Here is a 21858-nt window from a genome sequence, read left to right on the forward strand (position 1 = left end):
GCTCCCAGGCCCCCAGGCTCCCAAGCTCCCAGGCTCCCAGGCTTCCAGGCTCCCTGGCTCCCAGGCCCCCAGCTCCCAGGCCCCCAGGACCCCAGGCTCCCAGCCTCCCAGGCCCCAAGGCTCCCAAGCTCCCAGGCCCCCAGGCTCCCAGGCCCCCAGGCTCCCAAGCTCCCAGGCCCCCAGGCTCCCGGGTCCCCAGGCTCCCATGCCCCCAGACTCCCAGGCCCCCAGGCTCCCAAGCTCCCAGGCTCCCAGACTTCCAGGCCCCCGGCTCCCAGGCCCCCAGGCTCCCAAGCTCTCAAGCTCACAAGCCCCCAGGCTCCCAAGCTCCCAGGCCCCCAGGCTCCCAGGCTCCCAGGCTTCCAGGCCCCCGGCTCCCAGGCCCCCAGGCTCCCAAGCTTTCAGGCTCCCAGGCCCCCAGGCTCCCAGGACCCCAGGCTCCCAGGTCCCCAGGCTCCCCGGCCTCCAGGCTCCCAAGCTTTCAGGCTCCCAGGCCCCCAGGCTCCCAGGCCCCCAGGTCCCCAAGCTCCCAGGCCCCCAGGCTCCCAGGTACCAGGCTCCCAGGCCCCCAAGCTCCTAGTCCCCCAGGCTCCCAGGCCCCCAGGCTCCCAAGCTCCCAGGCTCCCAGGCTTCCAGGTTCCCTAACTCCCAGGCTCCCAGGACCCCAGCCTAACAAGCTCCCAAGCTCCCAGGCCCCCAGCCAAACAAGCTCCCAAGTTCCCAGGCCCCCAGGCTCCCAGGCCCCCAGGTACCAGGCTCCCAGGCTCCCAAGCTTCCAGGTCCCCAGGCTCCCAGGCCCCCGGGCTCCCAGGCTCCCAGGCCCCCAGGCTCCCCGGCCCCCAGGTTCCCAAGCTCCCCGGCTCCCCGTCCCCCAGGCTCCCAAGCTCCCAGGCTCCCGGGTCCCCAGGCTCCCAGGCCCCCAGGCTCCCAGGCTCCCAGGCCCCCAGGCTCCCAGGCTCCCAGGCTTCCAGGCCCCCGGCTCCCAGGCTCCCTGGCTCCCAAGCTCTCAAGCTCCCAGGCCCCCAGGCTCCCAAGCTCCCAGGCTCCAGGCCCCCAGGCTCCCAGGACCCCAGGCTCCCAGGTCCACAGGCTCCCAGGCCCCCAGGCTCCCAGGACCCCAGGCTTCCAGGTCCACAGGCTCCCCGGCCTCCAGGCTCCCAAGCTTCCCAAGCTCTCAGGCTCCCCGGCCCCCAGGCTCCCAAGCTCCCCGGCTCCCAGGTCCCCAGGCTCCCAGGCCCCCAGGCTCCCAGGCTCCCAGGTCCCCAGGCTCCCAAGCTCCCAGGCTCCCAGGCCCCCAGGCTCCCAAGATCCGAGGCCCCCAGGTATTCAGGCCCCCAGGTCCCCAAGCTACCAGGCTCCCAGGACCCTGGGCTCCCAGGCCCCCGGGCTTCCAGGCCCCCAGGCTCCCAGGCCCCCAGGCTCCCAGCCCCCCAGGCTCCCAAGCTCCCAGGCTCCTAGGTCCCCAGGCTCCCAGGCCCCCAGGCCCCCAGGCTCCCAGGCTCCCAGGCCCCCAGGCTCCCAAGCTCCCAGGCCCCCAGGCCCCCAGGCTCCCAAGCTTTCAGGCTCCCAGGCCCCCAGGCTCCCAGGCCCCCAGGCTCCCAGGTCCCCAGGCTCCCCGGCCTCCAGGCTTCCAAGCTTTCAGGCTCCCAGGCCCCCAGGCTCCCAGGCCCCCAGGTCCCCAAGCTCCCAGGCCCCCAGGCTCCCAGGTACCAGGCTCCCAGGCCCCCAAGCTCCTAGTCCCCCAGGCTCCCAGGCCCCCAGGCTCCCAAGCTCCCAGGCTTCCAGGTTCCCAAACTCCCAGGCTCCCAGGACCCCAGCCTAACAAGCTCCCAAGCTCCCAGGCCCCCAGCCTAACAAGCTCCCAAGCTCCCAGGCCCCCAGGCTCCCAGGCTCCCAGGTACCAGGCTCCCAGGCTCCCAGGTACCAGGCTCCCAGGCCCCCAAGCTCCTAGGCCCCCAAGCTCCTAGGCCCCCAGCCTAACAACCTCCCAAGCTCCCAGACCCCCAGCTAACAAGCTCCCAGGCCCCCAGGCCCCCAAGCTCCCAGGCCCCCAGGCTCCCAGGCCCCCCAGGCTCCCAGGCCCTCAGGCTCCCACACCCCCAGGCTCTCATGCTCCTAGTAACACAAGCTCCCAACGAAAACAAATGGACTTCTCAATTTTGAATGTATAGCCACGTGAAGTTCGACCCTTCATAGTGGACCGGAAAGAGCATGGCACTCCCTTAGGGAGCCGGAGAAAGCTGTTTACATCGAACTATCCAGTCATAAGAAGCCATTGTCCTAATTCTGTAGGAATCAAGACAATTTAAACGTGGAAATCCACTCTGGAAGCAAATGGACTTCCCATTTTCGAATGTACATCGAAAGTAGTCAAGCGACTGTATGCCGTGCATAAGCAGTCTGGAAAGGATTTGAACTTGATGCTATTTAGCCCAGCACAAGTAATATCCAACCTTGACCACGGATCTGGAGCAACCGCTGACGGAAGAGAAGAAATGAACACTGAACACAACATAACACAAAAATGCAAAATATACACGGACATAAAGTTAAAGAAATGAATACGACTTAGCCAGCTTGGCTGCTGGACTGCCATGCTTGCACAGTCGAACTACCTCGCTCACATAGACCGCGGTTAGCTGCTTGCATGAATAAACAGAATGGTTCCACCTCAAATATATTTGCCGTTGGTGCCTTTCATTTGCGCCAGCCAATCTCTTGGCAGTACAGCGGCGACCCACAGGCAGGATCTGTACCTGTCTCATTGTGCATTGCCACTCATTGCAGCATCAAACTAACAGGTGTTATCGTCTTTGTAATAAATTACCTTACTCAGGATCAAGAGTCTCTGGCTGTGCTATAGTTGGCTCCAGCCCGACCCTACTCTCTAACTATGGTTAACCTCATAGGTCAAATCTCTAAAGATGCTTAAGAGGAATATCACAATGGAAGCCAATGATGATTTTGTGGGTGGATTTGGGATGCAGCCCACGCAGCCGTCGGACAATAGGCGCAGGATGCACGAGGTCCAGCTGCAGCTATGATGCAGCCAACGAATGACAAGTGAGTGGCATCATCAGCCATTGCACTTGTTCATTAGATGAGCGGTACATTTTAAACGTGCCCAGCAACGTTTGCAGTGCTGCTGGTGATAAGGCCACCAAAGCGTTTGAGGAATTCCTGGCCGTCAGTGGAATGGAATATGACGACTTTGCCGAGTTCTATGGCAACTTGGCAACAAAGGACTTCACCATCGCGACCACGCTCCTCATGCCATGGCTGCACACCTGGGCAGCACCAAACCCAAGCAACAACCCAAAGTATGATGTTGTCTCATGAGAAGTAGTAAAATTGGGCTTGCGTGCTAGACATTGCAACTGCTTGCTTGCATGATCTGCAGGACTCAAATGAGGGGGTTGCAACCCCATATGGTAAACTTGCTTCAGCAGGCATGTGTACAGAAGCGAGAAACGGGAGCTGCAGACGGCATCATCCACCAAAGCTCTGCCTACGATGAAGAAAGGTGACATAAGCATGATGCCGCTCTGCCTGAGATATGGGTGCCGGTTTGGAAGCTTAAGCTATTGAGGATGGAGGCATATGTTGGCTACTGGCTCATATCACGGGGCATGACACGTGAATAGTGACCACTGGTGAGTTGTTCTCTGGGGGAAATCATGATGTAACAGGTTGATTAAGGCAACTACCCAGGTTTAAACAGGAAGAAGCCGTTGACGAAGTATGTTGGTTACTAGCTGATACACGGAACTAAGACTTGGGCATGGTGAGATGTTCCCAGCTGGGGAAGTCATGATCGTCGTAGTCCCGACGTTAGACGGACGACGTTTAGTCGTTCCGTCGTCGGGACGGAGACCTTCGCCGTAGCTCATATGTTATGAGCGGAGGCCTATCCTGAGTTCGATGGTTGTCTGTCCGTCGCTGTAGCTCATATGTTATGAGCGGAGGCCTATCCGGAGTTCGCTGTCACCGTAGCTTCTCGTAGCGCAGCGAAGAGCGAAGCGGAGGGAAGGCATCTCTGAATCGCGTCCGTGAGCGGCTCGTGTCCGGAGCTCGTTGGAAAGTCGCGCTCGAATGGATGGTTCCGGAGCTTTGCGTTTTCGTTAGTGCGCACCCTCTTCACAATCAGAGGTCGCGGGTTCGAGTCGCACTCCGCGAGTTTCGAGTTGCACACCGAAACGCGAGGATGCGAGGACGACAGGTCGCGGGTTCAAATCACGGGTCGCACGCAAGGGCACATGGACGCGTGAGCGTGTGGGCACGTGGGCGCATGGGACCGTGGCACCGTGGATGAAGCCACACGTGGATGTAGCATGGACGCGTGGACGCGGGACATGAGGATGTAACATGGGCGTGTGCATGAAGCGTGGACCGCGAACATGTGGGCGGGGACACGCGGATACTGGGCCGTCAGGCCATGGGGACGACTGGGCGCGGTGGTGGGTAACGAACAACAGACGCCCGTAGTTGTGTTGTTCGACTTGAACTTTCAAGGTTAAACGTTTATCACAAAATATCAGGATAACCGGGTACGCCTGGGCGTGGCTGTGGGTATATCCACGTAGTTCCACTGTGGGATAGGACTTGCAGTGGAAAACTAGACTACAACGGCTCCACCACGAAATGACGTGAAGTCGCGCACACCGCAACATTCCCCGGGATAAAATACAGTCGCAGAAATTCTATAGAATCATACGGATTCAGAATACATTCTATCAACGTTGGTTAACCAGTGATGCTGTGCAGCACAGTTATTGTATAGAAGTAATGTGTGCCATTGGCCCTCGAGTGCATTTATCAATTTTGTCAAACGGATCCAGGATAAAATTTATCAAATGGATTCAGGAAAAAATTCTACCAAACAGTGGTGCTGCACAACATACATCCATATTGTATCAATGTACTGTGTTCCATTGGCCCTCAACTGCATTCCTTGAGGATAGGAGGATAACCTGTCGTGACATCAGTCTGACCAGCCATTTCTATGGACAATTCTGGTTCTGGTAAGGAGTCCTGGTTGGGACTGATGCCCGTGATGTTGCTCCATCTCCTGCATGGGCGGTAGACTAGTAATCCTCTTCCTGACATCATGCAGGATGTCGGCGGTTAGGTACAGTTGCAGGTGGAGGCTCGTGGCTTCTGAGCTTGACGGGCCGGACTCAAGCCAAACCTTCCCCCCCCGACACCCCAGCTGTCCAGTGCGGATGCAACCAGAAAGGTGCAGGCGTGAGCCAACCGGACGCCTGAGCAAGTGGCGGCGGACCGTGCAGCAGCTACTGCTCGGTGGGCGTGGTGGTCGGAGGCACGAGCCAACCGAACGCCTGAGCAAGTGGCCACGCATCGAGCAGCACATGCAGCTCGGGTAGCGGATGTGCGAGCCAACCGAATGCCTGAGCAAGTGGCGGCAGACCAAACAGTGGACACAGCTCGAAAGCATCAAGCCCGTGCGATTCGGCAACAGTCATCTGAGGAGCGCACACCACAACACACCCACCGCAGCAGGGGTAGCCTTGTGGAGGCCATTTTGGATGCTGCCTTCTGGGTGTTCAGGCGGCCGACAAACCCCACCAAGCCTCGTATGGGTGCCTGGTTAGACAGCAGTACAGCTATATGGCCGGAACATGTGCAAGATGTTCCTGCAGGTCAGCCTCTGCCCACTGTAATTCCCTTAACAGCTTCTGTTAGGGTTTAAGGTTTAGGGTTTAGGGTACAGATCCGAGTCGCTGAACAGCTTGATGCCACTGTCAAAAACAACATGCCATCATGTGTCTGCACCTGCTGCAGCGAGATGAAGTCCACGGTACAGGCACACGGCTACCGGTTTGGTGACATCCCCAACGTGCACCAGTTGCGTGCAGATGTTTGGAGGATGCTGGCAGTGGCACATCCAGCTCAAGTCGTCGCATGGCTACCAGTCACAGCCGCCAGAGCACCACCACCGCCCGAGCCAGCTTTGCCGTGGGGCTTCCGAAAGATGTGGCTCAATGGGCATTCTACAGAGAAGACGGGGCTCACCAAGCGTCCTGGTACGACAGGGGACTCTGGTGGTTCGGATGACCAAGAGCACCGCCAGCCCACCCAGCAGCACAGTTCGTTGCAACAGGCGTGGGACCATTTGGGCAACACTGGAGCATATGGCTTCCCGGAAGACTTTCCACCACATGAGGCGGGCCCATCTAGTCTGCCACGGTGACGTCGGTGTGAGACGGATGGTGTTGACGATGAGCATGAGTCTATTCTTTCCGATGAAGAAGCAGGAGTGGATGCGACACAGCCACAAGACGTGGACGGCCAGCATGAGGAATGGATGCTTCCTTCATGGCCGCCACGACCTGGCATGGAGCCACGGCCGGATCCCACTGCTCCGGGTGTGTGGCTAGTGCCGTACCGCATGTGTGTGGAGCGCTCTGGGGAGAATTGTATGGTGCACACCAACGAGGCTGGCAACGACATCATCATGATGTGCAATGACTGCATTCATGCCTTGGAATGTAAGCACTAAACACTAACATGAGAATTTGCATGAGTGCTTTCGTTGCCGATCATGTGTGCTGGGTGTTCATGCATGCATGCACACAACCACACTGGTTATTCTGACTGGTCTGCCCTGCCTGTGGCTGCTGCCTCCGCATCCAGGCGGACGCATCCCAGAGGCTGCTCTCACACGCTATGATGGTGGAGACGTGCCGGAAATCAATCAGGACGGGCAGCGTCTGGAGTGGCCTACCGTGCTGGAAGCCAACATACTGGGGCTGGGCCATGTGCAGCAGCAGATCTACATGCTCAAGGTCAAGAACCGGCCGCCTGACTTGCAGCCCATCACCGTCACAATGCACGGGATAGCCGTGGTGAACCCATCACTCGATCAGTGGGTGGATGCCATCCCACGCTCTGCTGCATTGTTGCCGGAGAACATCACCGTCCGAACAGAGTGAAGAGCTGCCAGTAAGATATCGACACGGTGGGCGCCATCCCACGAGAGGCTGTCAAAGCGATGGTGGACATCCTGGCATTGCCAAAGATGCACCCGGATCGCTGCCGCTTGCTCCAAGACACGTCACCTCTCGTGCATGCTCTCGTCACCTCTCTTCGGTGAACGGTCGCACGCATCGACATGACAGATGCCTATTACCGCAACATGCACGCCAATCTACGTGGTGTAGCCACCGCAACCGGGCTGCCACTCCTCATGTTTAACGTCAACCCCGCCGCCTTGCACAGTGCAGCTGCAGTCGTGGCCGCTGGGCAATTTTTCGAATTTGGCGAGGATGGTGCTCCGTTGCAGGAGGAGTGTGTCATGGACAAGTGGTGGTGGGTGCGAAACAACCCCTACACCAGCCAAGCACTCCTCAACACGGTTAAGCTCGCCTTCATGGACATCCTTTTTGGTTTCAAACCTGGCGACAAGCGGCAGAGCAACCCTGACTGCTTCTGTGGCACCATGTTCCACATCTGCATCAAGGTGGAGCAGAGTGGATGCCTCGCCCTGCACTTGCACGGCATGGTGCACCTGGCAGCATTCACCGTGGACAAATGTTTGAGGGGCCCAACTGCCACGCTCTGGCGCTGGCACACACCCTCTGCAGCATGTGGCTGCCTGAGCCGTACTACGAGATTCAGGACAAAGAGTGACGAGTCTTCTGGCAGACACCCCTGGTCATGGCTGCACCCACCACACCAACAGCAGTTGCACCGACACCCATGAAAACATCAACGGCAGCAACGAATTCTGGTGATGATGACATGACAGATGCTACTGCAGAAGAGGATGACGGCCTGACTCAAGCAGAACCTGGCAGCGCCTCGGGCACACATGAAGACATTGGCAATGGTGACAATGGAGTCCAGCCAGCCCCCCCCGCAGTGTCTGCTGGCCGCCCCCCAGCCATCCGCGCGCCTCAACCAGATGGATCCATGCCAGCACCCGCGTATGACTTTGCCATTGTCGCCTGTGGCAAGCCGTGTGGGACCGGGGGTGAAGCCACTGATACCTTTACACCCAAAGTGTGCTTGGAACACTGCACCCAGCACCTTGTGGCGGGTGTCATGGGGTCCTGCACCCACAAACACACCGACACCTGCAAACACTTCGGCTGTGCAGGCGTGGATGGAGACTGCGGCATGGCCTACCCATGCCACATCTGGTGTGAGATCAAGTGGGTGGGCGACAGGGCCTGTTCGTTCTGCCCCGATATGGCCCCAACATTGTGCCCCATTGCCCCGCTGTCACAATGGTGCTGGGCTGCAACAATGTCTTCACGCTGGCCTGCGAGCTCGACCGTCAGTACACCGCAACAGTGGAGGAACAGCTTGGACTGCCGGTCCCCATGTGTGACCCCGAGGTCCTGGAGGACATCCTTGTGCAAGCAGAGGTTGTGGCCCACCGAACCACGCACTATGCCACCAAGTATGTCGCCAAGGCCATGTCGCAGAGCCAAGTCACACGGCTGAACCGCGTGATCATGATCAGCCGCCACTTCCTTGACACTGCAGCTGCTGGTGGTGGAGACCCCGCAGCCGCCCATGAGGACCGATGCAAGGGCATCGGAAACCTTATCTCCACAGTGAACCGTACGACAGCCAGCCTGACCATCAGAATGGCCATGGCGTCCTTCAAGTTGGCAGGACACGATCGTGCCGAATGTTTCATGAAACGTTCGAGACCACGTATGAGAACATGTTCCTGAGCACAGGCCCGTTCATGACCATTGTGCTCCGGGATGACCATGATGATATCAACAGCTTGGAAGCAGCAGCTGAGACCCTACTGGTTTTTCATAATGACAATCCGGAGCAGCCGGGTGCTGCTGTGACGGCTCTGACTCACTACCACCAACATGGCTCAGAACTGGATGGAATCGAGTGCAGCCCGTTCATTCACCCCACTTGCCGACACCATGCTGGACGACATCACCTTCACCTGCGGAGCCGTCAACGTGGCTTTCACGGCAGATCTGCATGTAAAGCTGCAGGGCACAGATCTGACCATTGCGAGACTTGAGAACGTCCACAAGATTGTTACCACGCGCTGAGACTGCGAACCTAGCAATGTTTGTGTGTGAATCAATTTGACGCTCAGGCTTCGAATTAAAGTTATTGCATGCCTGCTGTTGTGTGATTGCACAACTTCTTACATGGCTGCTTGCGGTGAGGAACTGCCTCTCTTGCTGTTATGGGTCGTTGCTGTTGGATGCCGGATGTGAACCTCGAGAATGCCTTCTGCTACGACACTGCTGGCTGTGGCTTGCTACTAAGCCACCCTCCGTCACAGATGTAATGTAACTGAGTCCACACCACTGCTTCCCCACATTAACACCGTTCTCACCTACGCACCACACAGCACCTTACACACCACACACCCGCAGCTGCCCTGGGAGTCGAAGCTACGGTCCCCTTCGCGGCGCAGCGCGGTCCGTCCGTCTGTCCGGTTGTCTGTCCGGAGCGTTTTGGAAATCCCGCGTCGGGAGCGTGCCGTACGTGCTAAAGACCGCCCCGGAAATATCCGGAAAGAATGCGAGGTCGCAGGTTCGATCCCCACATCCTATGTTCAAATGCATGTTCATGTTTTCGCGTAATTCTTCTGAACGTTCCGTTTAATTGTGAATGCGAGTTAAATATATGTGGTGGTCATTGGTCATAAATATATTTGCTCGTGTGCATATATTGCAGCAGTATTGCAGCAGGTGATAGTTGTGCACCTGAGCGGCCACCGGAGGTTTTTCCGCAGGCGCACGGTGTAGCGCTGCTCGACCCAGACCGACATTTATGGCATTTATGGTGTGCAATCGGCACGAATTGTGAGAACGCGTCCGCAGTGCACCTATACTACAGATGCGTTATCGTTGCGTGGGTCCGCTACCTGCAATATTGTGGAGAGGTGGGCGATTGGTTCTGTAGCGCTGCGGGAATACGAGAAAATGGGCTGTACCCCGTTTGTCCCGGAGGTACTGCTGGATAACGCAGTGGGACCCACTGGAAGTGGTTGGTGTGCTGCGCAGCACCTGTATGCATGGTCGCACAGAAACTGTTGGTCTATGTAAAATTTAGTAATACTTTAAACGCAATTCACTCGTTGAACGCGCTTGAAGGCGCCTCCATGCAACTGATTGCAACTGAATACCCAAGTATGTACATCCACCACGTCCAGAATGGATACGCTTGCGTACACATACATATATGTACGCTATATTATATCGGTATTATATCGGGCATCTGTACAGTAACTCTTTACCGCGTTTTGCTGTATCCGCAACGTTGCTACAAAAGTTCTGGAAAATAGCATATATCGGAATTTTAGTGCAATACCGGACTTTTATTTTACTTTCGCAAGTATAAGTTTGTTGTTCATATGCAGCAGGACGAACAGCAGTTGGGCAGTCGGCGGTCGCCATTAACCGTTCGACTGATCTGTAATAATTCACTACGTCTTGGTTCGTTGCACAGATCCACCGGTTTTTTGCAGTCTTTACGTAGTACCAGTTCGCCCGCGGCCACCGGCCCGGTAATACAGCGCGATTCGGCCACCCAGCGTGAGCGACGGGAGCGATTGCAGCAGGAGGATCCAGCGGCCGCCGCCGCGGCACTACAGCATGAATTGGCCACCCGGCGTGAGCGCCGGCGGCGTTTGCAGCAAGAGGATCCAGCGGCCGCTGCCGCGGCATTACAGCATGATTCGGCCACCCGGCGTGAGCGACGGGACCGATTGCAGCAGGCGGATCCAGCGGCCGCCACCGCGGCAATACAGCATGAATCGGCCACCCGGTGTGAGCGACGGGAGCGATTGCAGCAGGAGGATCCAGCGGCCGCCACCGCAGCAGTACAGCATGAATCGGCCACCCGGCGTCAGCGACGGGAGCGATTGCAGCAGGAGGATCCAGCGGCCGCCGCCGCGGCAGTACAGCATGATTCGGCCACCCAGCGTGAGCGCCGGCAGCGATTGCAGCAGGAGCGTGGGCGTGAATCTACCCTACTGGACCGTCTTAACAGTTTGTTACAACTGGATTACTTGCATGGCGACCGGCCCATCGAGCTGCCAGACTTCTTGATGGCTCTGCCTGATGGCCGTGTTGAAGACCTGCCTGACAGTCAGTTGCCAGTAGAGCACCAAGTGCCGTATGACGTGCAGCTGCAGACCGCTTCTAGCATGGCGGCGGCATTGCGGCGTCGTATGCCATCACATGTATGTGCTGTATGCTCTGAGCTGTGCTCAACAGACAGCTGCTCAGTGTACAGCTTCCATGACATCCCTAATGTGGACCTGCTGCGTGCCGACATTCCGTGTACAATGGCTGTGCCGCGCCGTGCACACACACTGACATGGCGCCGTATGGCACGCACAGTTGAGGGGGAAGCACCACCGCCGCCAGACCCCGTGCTGCCAGTTCGGTACCGTATCCGGCGGAATGATCGGCGCAACACAGCCCTGGGGGAAGACGGTGCAGGCACTAGTGGCAATGGTGTCGCTATGTTGCTGGACGACGACATCAGGGGCGCCCATAGCGGCACCTCTGAGGAGGACGAAATAGCACAGGCTGCACTGGAAGCGCCATCACAACAGCTGCCGCCCGAGCTGCAGCCAAAGCCACCCCGCGTACTGCCGCGCCCATGCCCTACAGACTCTGCATCCGTGGAAATACCGTACTGTATTCGGCTGGAGCCCGACCTACCCAATCGCACCATGCTGGTCGATGCAGCTGGCATGGAGCGCATCTTCGTCTGCAAGGATTGTGAGGCTGCACTTTCGGGTAAGATTTAGTACTATCCAGTGATGTATCTTCCGTGTATTGTATGACGTCGTTTGCTTGGCGAGCATCCTTCCTGCGTGGTTTTCGTTGTTTTTTTGCGGTATCACTTCACCTTCACGGGTTCACCTTACCTACATGTGTTTCTTTTGTTCCCTCCGGGTGTTCTATGGCAGCTCGACGCATCCCAGATGCAGCTCTGGCGCGCCTGGACCCCGGGGATGTGCCCCTCAGCAATCACCTCGGTGAGCCGTTGCCCCTTCCGACCTTCCTGGAAAGCCAGGTGCTCGCGCGTGCACACATATTGCAGCAGGTGATAGTTCTGCATCTGGGCGGTCGGCCACCGGAGGTTTTTCCACAGGCGGTACGTGCACACGGTGTAGCGCTGGCCAACCCAGGCCGACATCTATGGTGCGGCCTCATACCAGCAGCACTCGCTGAAATGGCAGGGTGCATCACCGTCGTCTGTGTGGACCATGTGCGCAACCGGCACGAGTTGCGAGAACGTGTCTGCAGTGCACCTGCACTACAGATGCGAGGACCCATTATCGTTGCGTGGGTCCGCTACCTGCAGCATCTCGATGAGGAGGAGTGGGCGATCGATCCCGTGGCGCTCCAGGAATACGAGAAAATGGGCTGTGCCCCGTTCGTCCCGGAAGTATTGCTGGATAATGCAGTGGGACCCACCGATGAGGAAGTCGCTGGTGTGCTGCGCAGCACCTTTATGCATGGCCGCACAGGAGCTGCTGGTGTTCGGCAGCAACAGGATGAGATTGAGGCTGCAATTGCTGAGGCTGGGATGGAGACGACTGGAGCACATGCCTCGACAATTGATGAGGCTGCAAACGGGGCTGATATGGATGTTGATGCTGCTAGTGCTGCTGAGGCTGCTGCTGCAGTTAGTGCGCGTGACGAACAGGAGGATGACCAGGACAGCTTGCTTGGTGGACGGCCATTTGTCGCATTTGTACACACGCCTTCCACCACTGCAGAGCCGATCGCAGGTGCAGGTAAGAGGTTTTGCCAATATTTGTGAACTTCAGTTAGATATTATGGCTGTATCCAGTGCTTTTGTACGGTATTTCGTCGCAATAATGTTGAAGTGTTAGAAGTCTTTCCTTCCATGTTCCTGCATGGACGGGAATATTGGGATACCAGTGTATAATGACCTGTCCCCGTTTCACCTTACCCCACAGAGCCACCCGAACCTGGCACCACTACAGAGCCGGTGGCAGGTGCAGGTAAGAGGTTTTCACGTGTGCCAATACCTGTGGGCTTCGGTTAGATATTATGGGCTTACCCATTGTTTTCGTACAGTGCTTTCGTCACACTACTATTGGAATAATATAATGATCTTGGATGTTCCTTCCGCATGAACAGGAATATTGGGATGCCAGTGTATAATGACTGATCCCCGTTTCACCTTACCCCACAGAGCCACCTGAGCCTGGCACACTGGATGAGCTGGAGCTCGTCGTACCGCAGCCCTCCCATCTACCGAATGATGGCAGCGAGATCGACACATGCCCGTGGCGGGTGGAGGAGATGCTAACTGGTCGCTCGAAGCTGGTACTGTGTGGCGGTGACTATGCCCGACAGCCGCTGGATGAGCAGCACCCGGCGATTCTCGCGGTGTGCTTCCCAACGGCCTTCCCATATGGCCTGTCCGGGCAGCGCCCGCCAGGGATGTCGTACTCCGTCTACTGCAAGCACCTCATCCGGAGGGTGCCACGGAAGCAGTTTAGCGGGAACCCAATGTTGCTGGCTCGGATGTACGACATTTCCCTCCGGCAGGCGACGATGGCCCAGGTGGGGATAACCATGCGAATAAAGCCGCACCTAGAACGGGATCTTACACGGCTGCCACGAGATGTAGTACGGGCCATGGCGGACATCCTGGCGCTACCGTACAGCCACCCACAGCGCCGGGCTTTGCTGGCGCAACAGTCCCCATTGGTGCAAACACTGGTAGAAGGTACCCGCCGCAGTACCGTACATGTGGACCTCACCGATGCATATTACAACGGTGCACAAGCGCAAATGCGGGCAGCAGCTATGGCCATCGGCTGGCCAACTCTATTCTTCAACATCAACCCGGCCGACATGCACGCCGCCGCTGCTATTGTAGCGTCCGGGCAGGTCGTGGAATTCGGGGAGGACGGGCGGCCACAAAACATTCCCAGCACAGTTGAGAGATGGCGACGGGTCAGAGACGATCCATACAGCTGTGCAATGCTGCTGGTGGTGACGAAGGAAGTACTGGTCGAACAGCTCTTTGGCTTTGCACCCGGCGCGCAGGAACAGAGCAACACCAACTGCTTCTGCGGCCGGACCTTTGAAGTGGTGACCAAGGTGGAGCAGAGCGGTCGCCTGGTGCTGCACGTGCATGGTGTAGCGCATGTGGCAACCTTTGCGGTGGAACGGCTCCAGGCGCTGTTTAATGGCCCTAACTGCCGTGCCCTGGCACTGGTGTACGCGTTATGTCAGCAGTGGTACCCGTCCCCCTACTACGACCCATCAGTACCGGAAGACAGCCGCCGTGTATTCCAGATGTCGCCAGAAGAGACGGCGCAACACGGCATACCGCCACCAGCCGCAGACAAGTGCTGCCCTCGTGCGGCCTACAATTTCGAGTGGCTGGCTGGATGCAGCAATGGCGGCTTGCCACCACACAAGAAGCACGCAGCATGCCGTGCACATCATGCTGCTGTACTGCGAACAACCCTTACACACACTCACAGCGATGTGTGTCCGACACGGCTGCACAGGCACCGACGGCAGCTGTGGTATGGCATTCCCGCGCATCATACGACACCTATTTCGGTGGATCGGCACGCAGGGTCTGTTCTTGCTGCCGCGGCTGGGCCGCAACCTCGTGCCGCATTTCCCTGCAGCAGCACTCGTGTTCGGCTGCAACCAGCTCTTCAGTCTGGCCTGCGAAGTGGACCGGGCATATACGACGGAAGTCGCAGCACAGCTAGAAACAGCAGCCGACGGGAATGAGACACCCGCACCAGAGGAACCGCTGGGCTCTGCTACCGATCACGCACGTGATGTGGCGTACTACACGTCCAAATACACGGCCAAGACCATTGAATGCAGCCAAGCGGACCGTTTGTGTAATGCCGTCGCCCGTGTACAAGACTTCTTGCTATCAGGCGTCCCTCCACCGCCTGTCAACAACCAGGACCTTGCCGCCACCACTCCTACCGCCTTCGGAAACCTTGCGGCCGCCGCACATCGCATGACCGCCACCATCACCGTGGGCATGGCACTAGCGGCATTCAAACTGTCCGGATACGACACCTTCCAGGCATCGTACCAGCGCAGCTACCTCCCCGTCGGTGGGTTCACAGCATTGGCAAACACACCTGGAGCTGGACCAGATAATGAGGATGGCGCAGTGGAAGTCGCGCTCGTAAACACAGATACAAACACCGGCGACTATGTCATCTCCAACACGGTGCAAAACTACATCCTCCGCGGCCCGGAGCTTAGCGGCTTGGAATGCAGTGCATACACGCTGGCGAGCAACTACAGCTTGGCTCGCGTGCAACCAGCACAACACCTGCACGCTACTACCCTCCAAGGCATGGTCCTACCTAGCCGCCATGGCCGCAAACGCACCGCTACCAACAGTGCAGTACTCACACCTTCTGTGGATGGAACGTCGCCCAACCAACCAGCTCCTACAACCTGTATACCAGGTCCATCAGTGCCGACCGTGACGTCACCTCCACCGCTGGAACAATTGCCGAGTGGTACCAGCAGTGTCACTAATGCAACCCGACTAGTGGCTCTGCATCCCAGCCATCCACTCTATCTTAGTCACGTCCTGAAGCATCATCCCCGCCCACAGTACGTCCTCTTAGGCGGCTCCCTCCCACGCCGGCCGACTGAACGCACCAAGCCGACGGACGCTGATGAGTACTATGCCTTTGTGCTAGGTACCTTCAAGTCACATCGTGGCGCGCCTGTGCCCCCTAACTTAACGGTACAACAAGCATACGACGAGTGGTGGTCTGAGCTAGCCACCACTGAATCTGGCCGCCGGTACCAGCAATGTGTGGCGGCCATTTTGGACAATATTGAACAGGACCACACTGCCCGCGCACACCACACCGAACAGTACAACCAACGGCGGCGCAAGCACAAACTCCCCACGGAGGATCCTGGCGGATATCGGGCTGACGATGATGATGACGGCAATGCTGAGGCGCAGGATGCGCACTTCGAGACACACCCTGAGACATGGCCTGCCAGTGATACACAGATCGAACAAGGCCACCCTCAGCAGCCGCGTCCCGCTCCTACTGCCGGCCTGGACCTCGCTGCCACACCGATCGGCACCCTATTCGACCGTACCACTGCCAGTGGATTGTACGCATATGATGCCGTCGTACGATGCCCTGTGCCCGTGCTGGTGAGCGGCCATGGTACCTCCGCCTCTTATCTACTGCGCCGTGTGAATGCTGCCGATATGACGGCCCTCGAGGAGGCAGCTCGGCGCCTAAAACGGTACACTACCAACACTACCCCCCAAGACGGCGTTGAGCCCGACCGTCGCCTAAGTCTACACCGGCAGACCTCGTCCGTCAGCCCCATTGTCGCCATAGTTGAAGTCGAGGGACATGCACCTGAACCTGTGCCGGCCGGCAATACACCGCCTTACATTCGTCTACCTCAGCCACCCACCATCGAGGATACCATTCACCTCTTCACCCTATCGCCAGAGCAAGCAGTACCGTTCATCCTCATGGCCCGGTACTTCGATCGCCGTGCAGAGCCCGACCCTGGACTTCCACCTCGCATGCTTGTGGTGGGCCGTCCCGGTACCGGCAAATCACAGTTCGTACACGCACTGCTCTGGTACACATTCCAACATGGTGTACCCGAGTGGCCTGCCACCTGTGCCTACGCCTGGACTGCTGCTGCCGCCTTCCACAATGACACGCATCGCAGCCTTTCCACTCACGCCATGTTCGGCCTTGCAGCAATGGGCATCGGACACGGGCGCTCCAAACGTGGCAGCGCCGTCGCCTTGCAGGTAAGCATGTTATGCAAAACGAACTCTTTCCCACTACCAACCAAACACATCACGCGCTACTGTCTACCACTTGCATTACACTGTACATCATAACCAATTCATCCCATATCAACCAACATTCCATTCCCTACACGCTGACTGCTGCACAGGTACACCGCAATGTGGGCTCCGGTGCAATCATCATCGACGAAATCGGCATGAGCAGCATCGAGCATTTGGGCGCCATCTACAATGCGTGCAATAAACATCTCACGTGTGCACGTGCCCGCCACAGACGCGGCAGCACACGTACTGGCAGGCCGGGCAGCAGCTGGTGTTGGTGATCCCTGCCAACATCCCCAACCCGGCGGACACCCGGCATATCACTACGCAGCACAGCTGGAGCGGGAGCCTGCCTTCACACCCTCTGCACCCAACTCACAACGCGTGCATCAGGGAGAGTCCACGTCAGAAGACGAGCACACAGTCACATCTGACTCCTCAACTGACAACAATGCAGCACCATCCACCAGGCATCGACACCCAGTTCCACAGACACGTGACCATATCCACAACGGCTTCATCCTCTACCGCAACCTCGCCCAAGACGTCTTCTTACTCACCCGTCAGCAGCGCCAGAACAACACTCCAAGCGGCATCTACCTCACCGAGGCTTCCACCATGTTTGCAGGTGGCCCGGTCACCCGCGAGCGCATTGAGGAGCTCGTCGACAAGCTGAATGCGCGCGCCATCTCTAGCTTGTCGGCCCTGACACCCCTCAAGCCCCGTGTCGTTGTCCAACGAAACGAACCGAGGCACGCGCTAAACACACGCCTCATGATGCTGCAAGCGCAGCACCTGAGCAAACGCTTGGTGGTTTGGAATGCGGACCACGTACCACACCAGCCCCGTGGCACAGCCCCACAGGCTCCGCTCACCCGTGTAGAGCAGGCTGTTGCCATGCGTGTCAAGGACGCCGAGTTCGATCACACCACGGCGGACACATGGTACTATGAAGGCGCCCCTTACATCCTGCTGGATACCACCTGTGCTGAAGCCGGCGCGTTCCACAACAATGAGGTTGAAGCCTGTGGCCTTCTAACGGACGAGCGAGAACCACCGGATGATGGCACCGGACCGTACCGGCGGCTACAGTACCTCCCCACCGCCATCCTTGTACGCCCGATCCACGGTCACAAACCCACCACTATCCTACAGGGCTCGCACGACCTTGCCAGCCACGGTGCTACTTTTGCGCTCCGACCCCGTGCCAGCAAGGAGCCTGCGACCGTCCTGATGCCCGCCACCAACACCGGCACCGCACCCAAAGCCATCAAACGCATCAACTTCGGCCTCGGTGACTGGTTCGTTGTCACGGACCACTGGGTACAGGGCCGAACATTCCGCGAGTGCTGGGTCGTCGACCTCAGTGTACCACCGAAAGGGATCAAGCGTGCCACTCTCTTCGTCCTCCTCACCCGCTTCAAATCCCTCGATGACATTCACCTCCTGCGCCCACTCTACACCACCCCGACCGAACGCCGCAGCGTGGTCACCGCCTTCCAGCGCGCCACCAGGCTGACCGACGACCTAGCCGCTGAACTGCGTTTGCTGGACGCCACAGCAGCCGACACACACCGACGCTACCGGAACGAATTCCGGTGGGCGGAACAGCTGGAGATGCGCCGTGCACCCGACACCGCCACCTAATGGCCAACCTGCATCACCTCCCTCGCGCCACCCCGTATCACCTCCCTCAATAACGCCTTCCCGCGGCGCAAAACCGGGCGTGCTGCCTCAGCACGACAAACCGTCCCTAGGGGTGTCCAGCACTTGCTGGACAGCAGGTTCGAATCCTGCGATGGTTTTCATGTTTCCATGTTTTCACGCTTTCTTGTTTTTGTTACTTATAACACACAACTAAAGAAAGAAGGCATAAGGGAAAAGAAATAGCTAAGGAGGAACGACGAAGAAGGATCAAGAAAGGAAGGATAGGACAGCGACAGACGAAAAAACGATCAAAGTTTAACACACAAAGATCAACACAAACACTTCAACACATACAAAACACTTCAACACATACAAACTCGAACATAGAATTTTCAACCAGTAAAATTCAATAGGCAAAATTACACCCACGAAGCTAAACGTACAAAGTCAAACGTGCAAATTCACGTGGGAACACTAGGGAACACTACATATATAAACCAACCATAACTGCAACCACAACCGTGACCGCGACTTTGCCTATAATTTCATGCGTATAACTTTATCCAACTCTGTGCACTGAACTTTGCATTTTGAAATTTGTATGCGTTACACTTTGCGTATTTAATTCTTCCGCACCGAACTTTACATGTTCACCTATGCATGTTAAACTTTCTACTAAACGTTCACCTCTGTGCCTCAACTATTTTACATTACAAAATGTCTGACACGTAAACTGACATCATCCAACGTGGTCCACCCTTCGCATGTATGCAACAAATAACGGTCACACTTGGTAAACACAACGGAGTACAGCTGTGTTTCTATGTATATATAAAATATAAATTTCCTAAAAGGTCACGTTATCACCGCCACAGCGATCAGATGCCTCCAAAACTTGTCCAAAGCGAAATTTGCTCAAGGTTGGCCAAATTTGACGTCCGAATTAAGGTTCGATCGCAATATACGAACAAGGTGAATCACGACAAGGTTGTAGATCTACACATACAAAGTTATTATAAAAAGTCGTTACAACCTCAATATATCACAAAACACCAACTCTACACTATACAAACAAATAGTGTACAACGATGTCCAAACGTTCCCGCGAATCACTAAGTGTTTCCTCGTCAGTCACGAAAAAGCTTGAAGTAGCACGCAGCAGCGCAGGCAGTTCTGCTGTGACCGCCGCAGGCGCAGTTCCCTCCACAGCAAGGTACAAACGGTATATAATCGGCAACCTACATTATATAAATAACAAAAAGGCAAACGAGCCACCTTACATTACACGTTAGATTGCACTTCCGGTCCTGCAAATCCACTTCTTCACTCCGCTGCACTTCGTCCAAAATTCCTATTACTGTTTTTGTTGTTTACTAAACAGGTCCGTGAACTTACTACTCACGTGGACAGCCGGCCCCAAGGCCAAAGCCCCAAACACTTCCTTTTCGGCAGTACCGACGGACGCTGGCTACTTTGTCGCTGGCGTTATCCGAGGCCACTCTGCAATCGGCATCGTAAGCATCAACAACGCAGTGCTTGACGACCTACTAGCTGCACACCAAGGTCAGTACGAGAACCGGAAAGACCGTGCAGCACTCATTTTCAGCCGTAACCCACGCTGCCCTTCCTACAAAATTAATAGAACGCTTCGGATCGCTGCCGTCATGGCAACTCGAGGCAACAGTACCATTTGGAGCAGCCACCAATTTTCCCAATGTTATGGCAGCAACAATTCACTATATTCTCTTCGTTGCAAATCCCGATACTGGTGTTCCAACTCAGAACGTTTGCATATCACAAATAATGTTATATGATAACGTACCACATATCGCAATAATAATGTCGGGAACTTTGGGTTCCCCTTCGGGGAAGAAAACAAAGAGGTACTCGTCCTCTTTAAGGGAACCAAAGGGGAACCGAAGGTGAACTAAAGGAGTTTTGAACCTATGACACCTTATATAGATATCTAATAATTACCAACACAATTTTTATATAATATACTTAGACTCACTTCATGTAAACCTAAACCAATTCCTTTCAGAAAGTAAAATTCCGTACTACCGCACATAACCATAGCCATACGAACACATTTAATTCGTAGGAGAAGGCGCAGTAGGATCGGAGGTGGAGTTTTCAGCCGTAGCCGACGCTGCCCTTCCTACTAAATTGGTAGGACGCTTCGGATCCCTGCCCTCATGGCAACTCAAGACTACCGACAGCACGACAGTAACCTGCAGAGCAGCTACTGAATTTCCCAAAATTATGGCAGCAACAATTCGCTACCCGGCAATCAATCCAAGCCGAAACGAACCAGCCGCAGATGAGAAATGGCCAGCCGATGGCAACGCACTTCTAGTCCTCCCCTATGGTGACGCCCGTCATACAGCGGGCCCCACCAAATTCGCCACAAAAATTGCCTGCATCTCAGAGCAGGCAACCGCCGCGTATGATATGGAAGTAGCGATGATGGCCATGCCCACGCCTTACGTCCAACTCTGGAAACAGGCAGCGCAGCAGCGGCAACCACTCTACTTAATAAACGGCCGAATCACACAAAAAGACAAGTGGCAGCCAGTCGTATGGCTCGGTGGAGTCTTGGTTACAGCGGCATATCCCAGCAAGGTCGTACGTCACTGGGTAGACCTGGCGTCGGCAGCAATCGACGATCAGCAACTGCCGCAATCAGTAACTACAACAGCCAGCGCAGGCCCATCTACCTACACCCATCCCGTATTGGCATGGGAACGCCGGAACGCTACAGCCGTGGTACTACCTGCCGACGGTACACACAAAGACATGCGACTACAACCTAACCTGACGTTAGAAGTTAGTGTAGACCAACAGCCGGTAATCCCCCTCGTACTGCATCGAGGGGACAATACCGCCACGTATCCAGTCTGCGCGTCCGAATTAGCCGTACTACAGCAACTACCAGGTTTCCAGGACTTCTTCGCGGACCAGGACTTCGCGACGACGGAGAGTCGACAACAATACGTCACAGAAGAACAGTGGACGCTCCACTGCGACGTAAAGACGACAACACACGGACGCACCACCTTCGTGACGGACATCTGCCCCATCTGAACGACTTCAATCACGCCTTCCCGCGGCGCAAAACCGGGCGTGCTATCCCAGCACGACAAGCCATCTCTAGGCATGCCCAGTACCGGGTAGCAGGTTCGAATCCTGCGATGGTTTTCACACACGACCTAAATCACAACTAAACAAACACGACAAACCATCCCTACCCACGCCCCGTCCCTGGCTGTACGACAGGTTCGACTCCTACGTATTGCTGCAACTCCTTTCTTCCGTATGCTGGACAGCAGGTTCGACTCCTACATATTTCTTTCGTATGCTGGA

At 56.5% G+C, this 21858-nt stretch overlaps 2 protein-coding genes across 2 annotated transcripts; both read left to right on the plus strand.

Annotated features, from left to right (window-relative positions):
* Positions 1–725: 725 nt before the first annotated feature.
* VOLCADRAFT_48147 (uncharacterized protein) lies at positions 726–977 on the plus strand (the record flags this gene model as incomplete). Its single annotated transcript, XM_002959184.1, has 1 exon — positions 726–977. A coding segment is annotated over one exon (252 nt), but the record flags the coding sequence as incomplete, so codon positions are not given.
* A 1555-nt stretch (positions 978–2532) lies between these two features.
* Positions 2533–21579, plus strand: VOLCADRAFT_108524 (uncharacterized protein; the record flags this gene model as incomplete). Its single annotated transcript, XM_002959185.1, has 16 exons — positions 2533–2743; positions 2837–3063; positions 5803–6044; positions 6655–6886; positions 7240–7480; positions 8190–8635; positions 9384–9543; positions 10529–11762; positions 11936–12769; positions 12956–13000; positions 13195–14373; positions 14501–16806; positions 16956–17067; positions 17180–18446; positions 19877–20058; positions 20882–21579. The coding sequence occupies exons 2-16, from the start codon at positions 3041–3043 to the stop codon at positions 21577–21579; spliced, it is 9201 nt and encodes a 3066-aa protein (XP_002959231.1). The 5' UTR covers positions 2533–2743; positions 2837–3040.
* Between the last annotated feature and the right edge of the window lie 279 nt (positions 21580–21858).

The sequence above is a fragment of the Volvox carteri genome (assembly GCF_000143455.1).
Source record: "Volvox carteri f. nagariensis unplaced genomic scaffold VOLCAscaffold_132, whole genome shotgun sequence".
NCBI lineage: Eukaryota > Viridiplantae > Chlorophyta > Chlorophyceae > Chlamydomonadales > Volvocaceae > Volvox > Volvox carteri.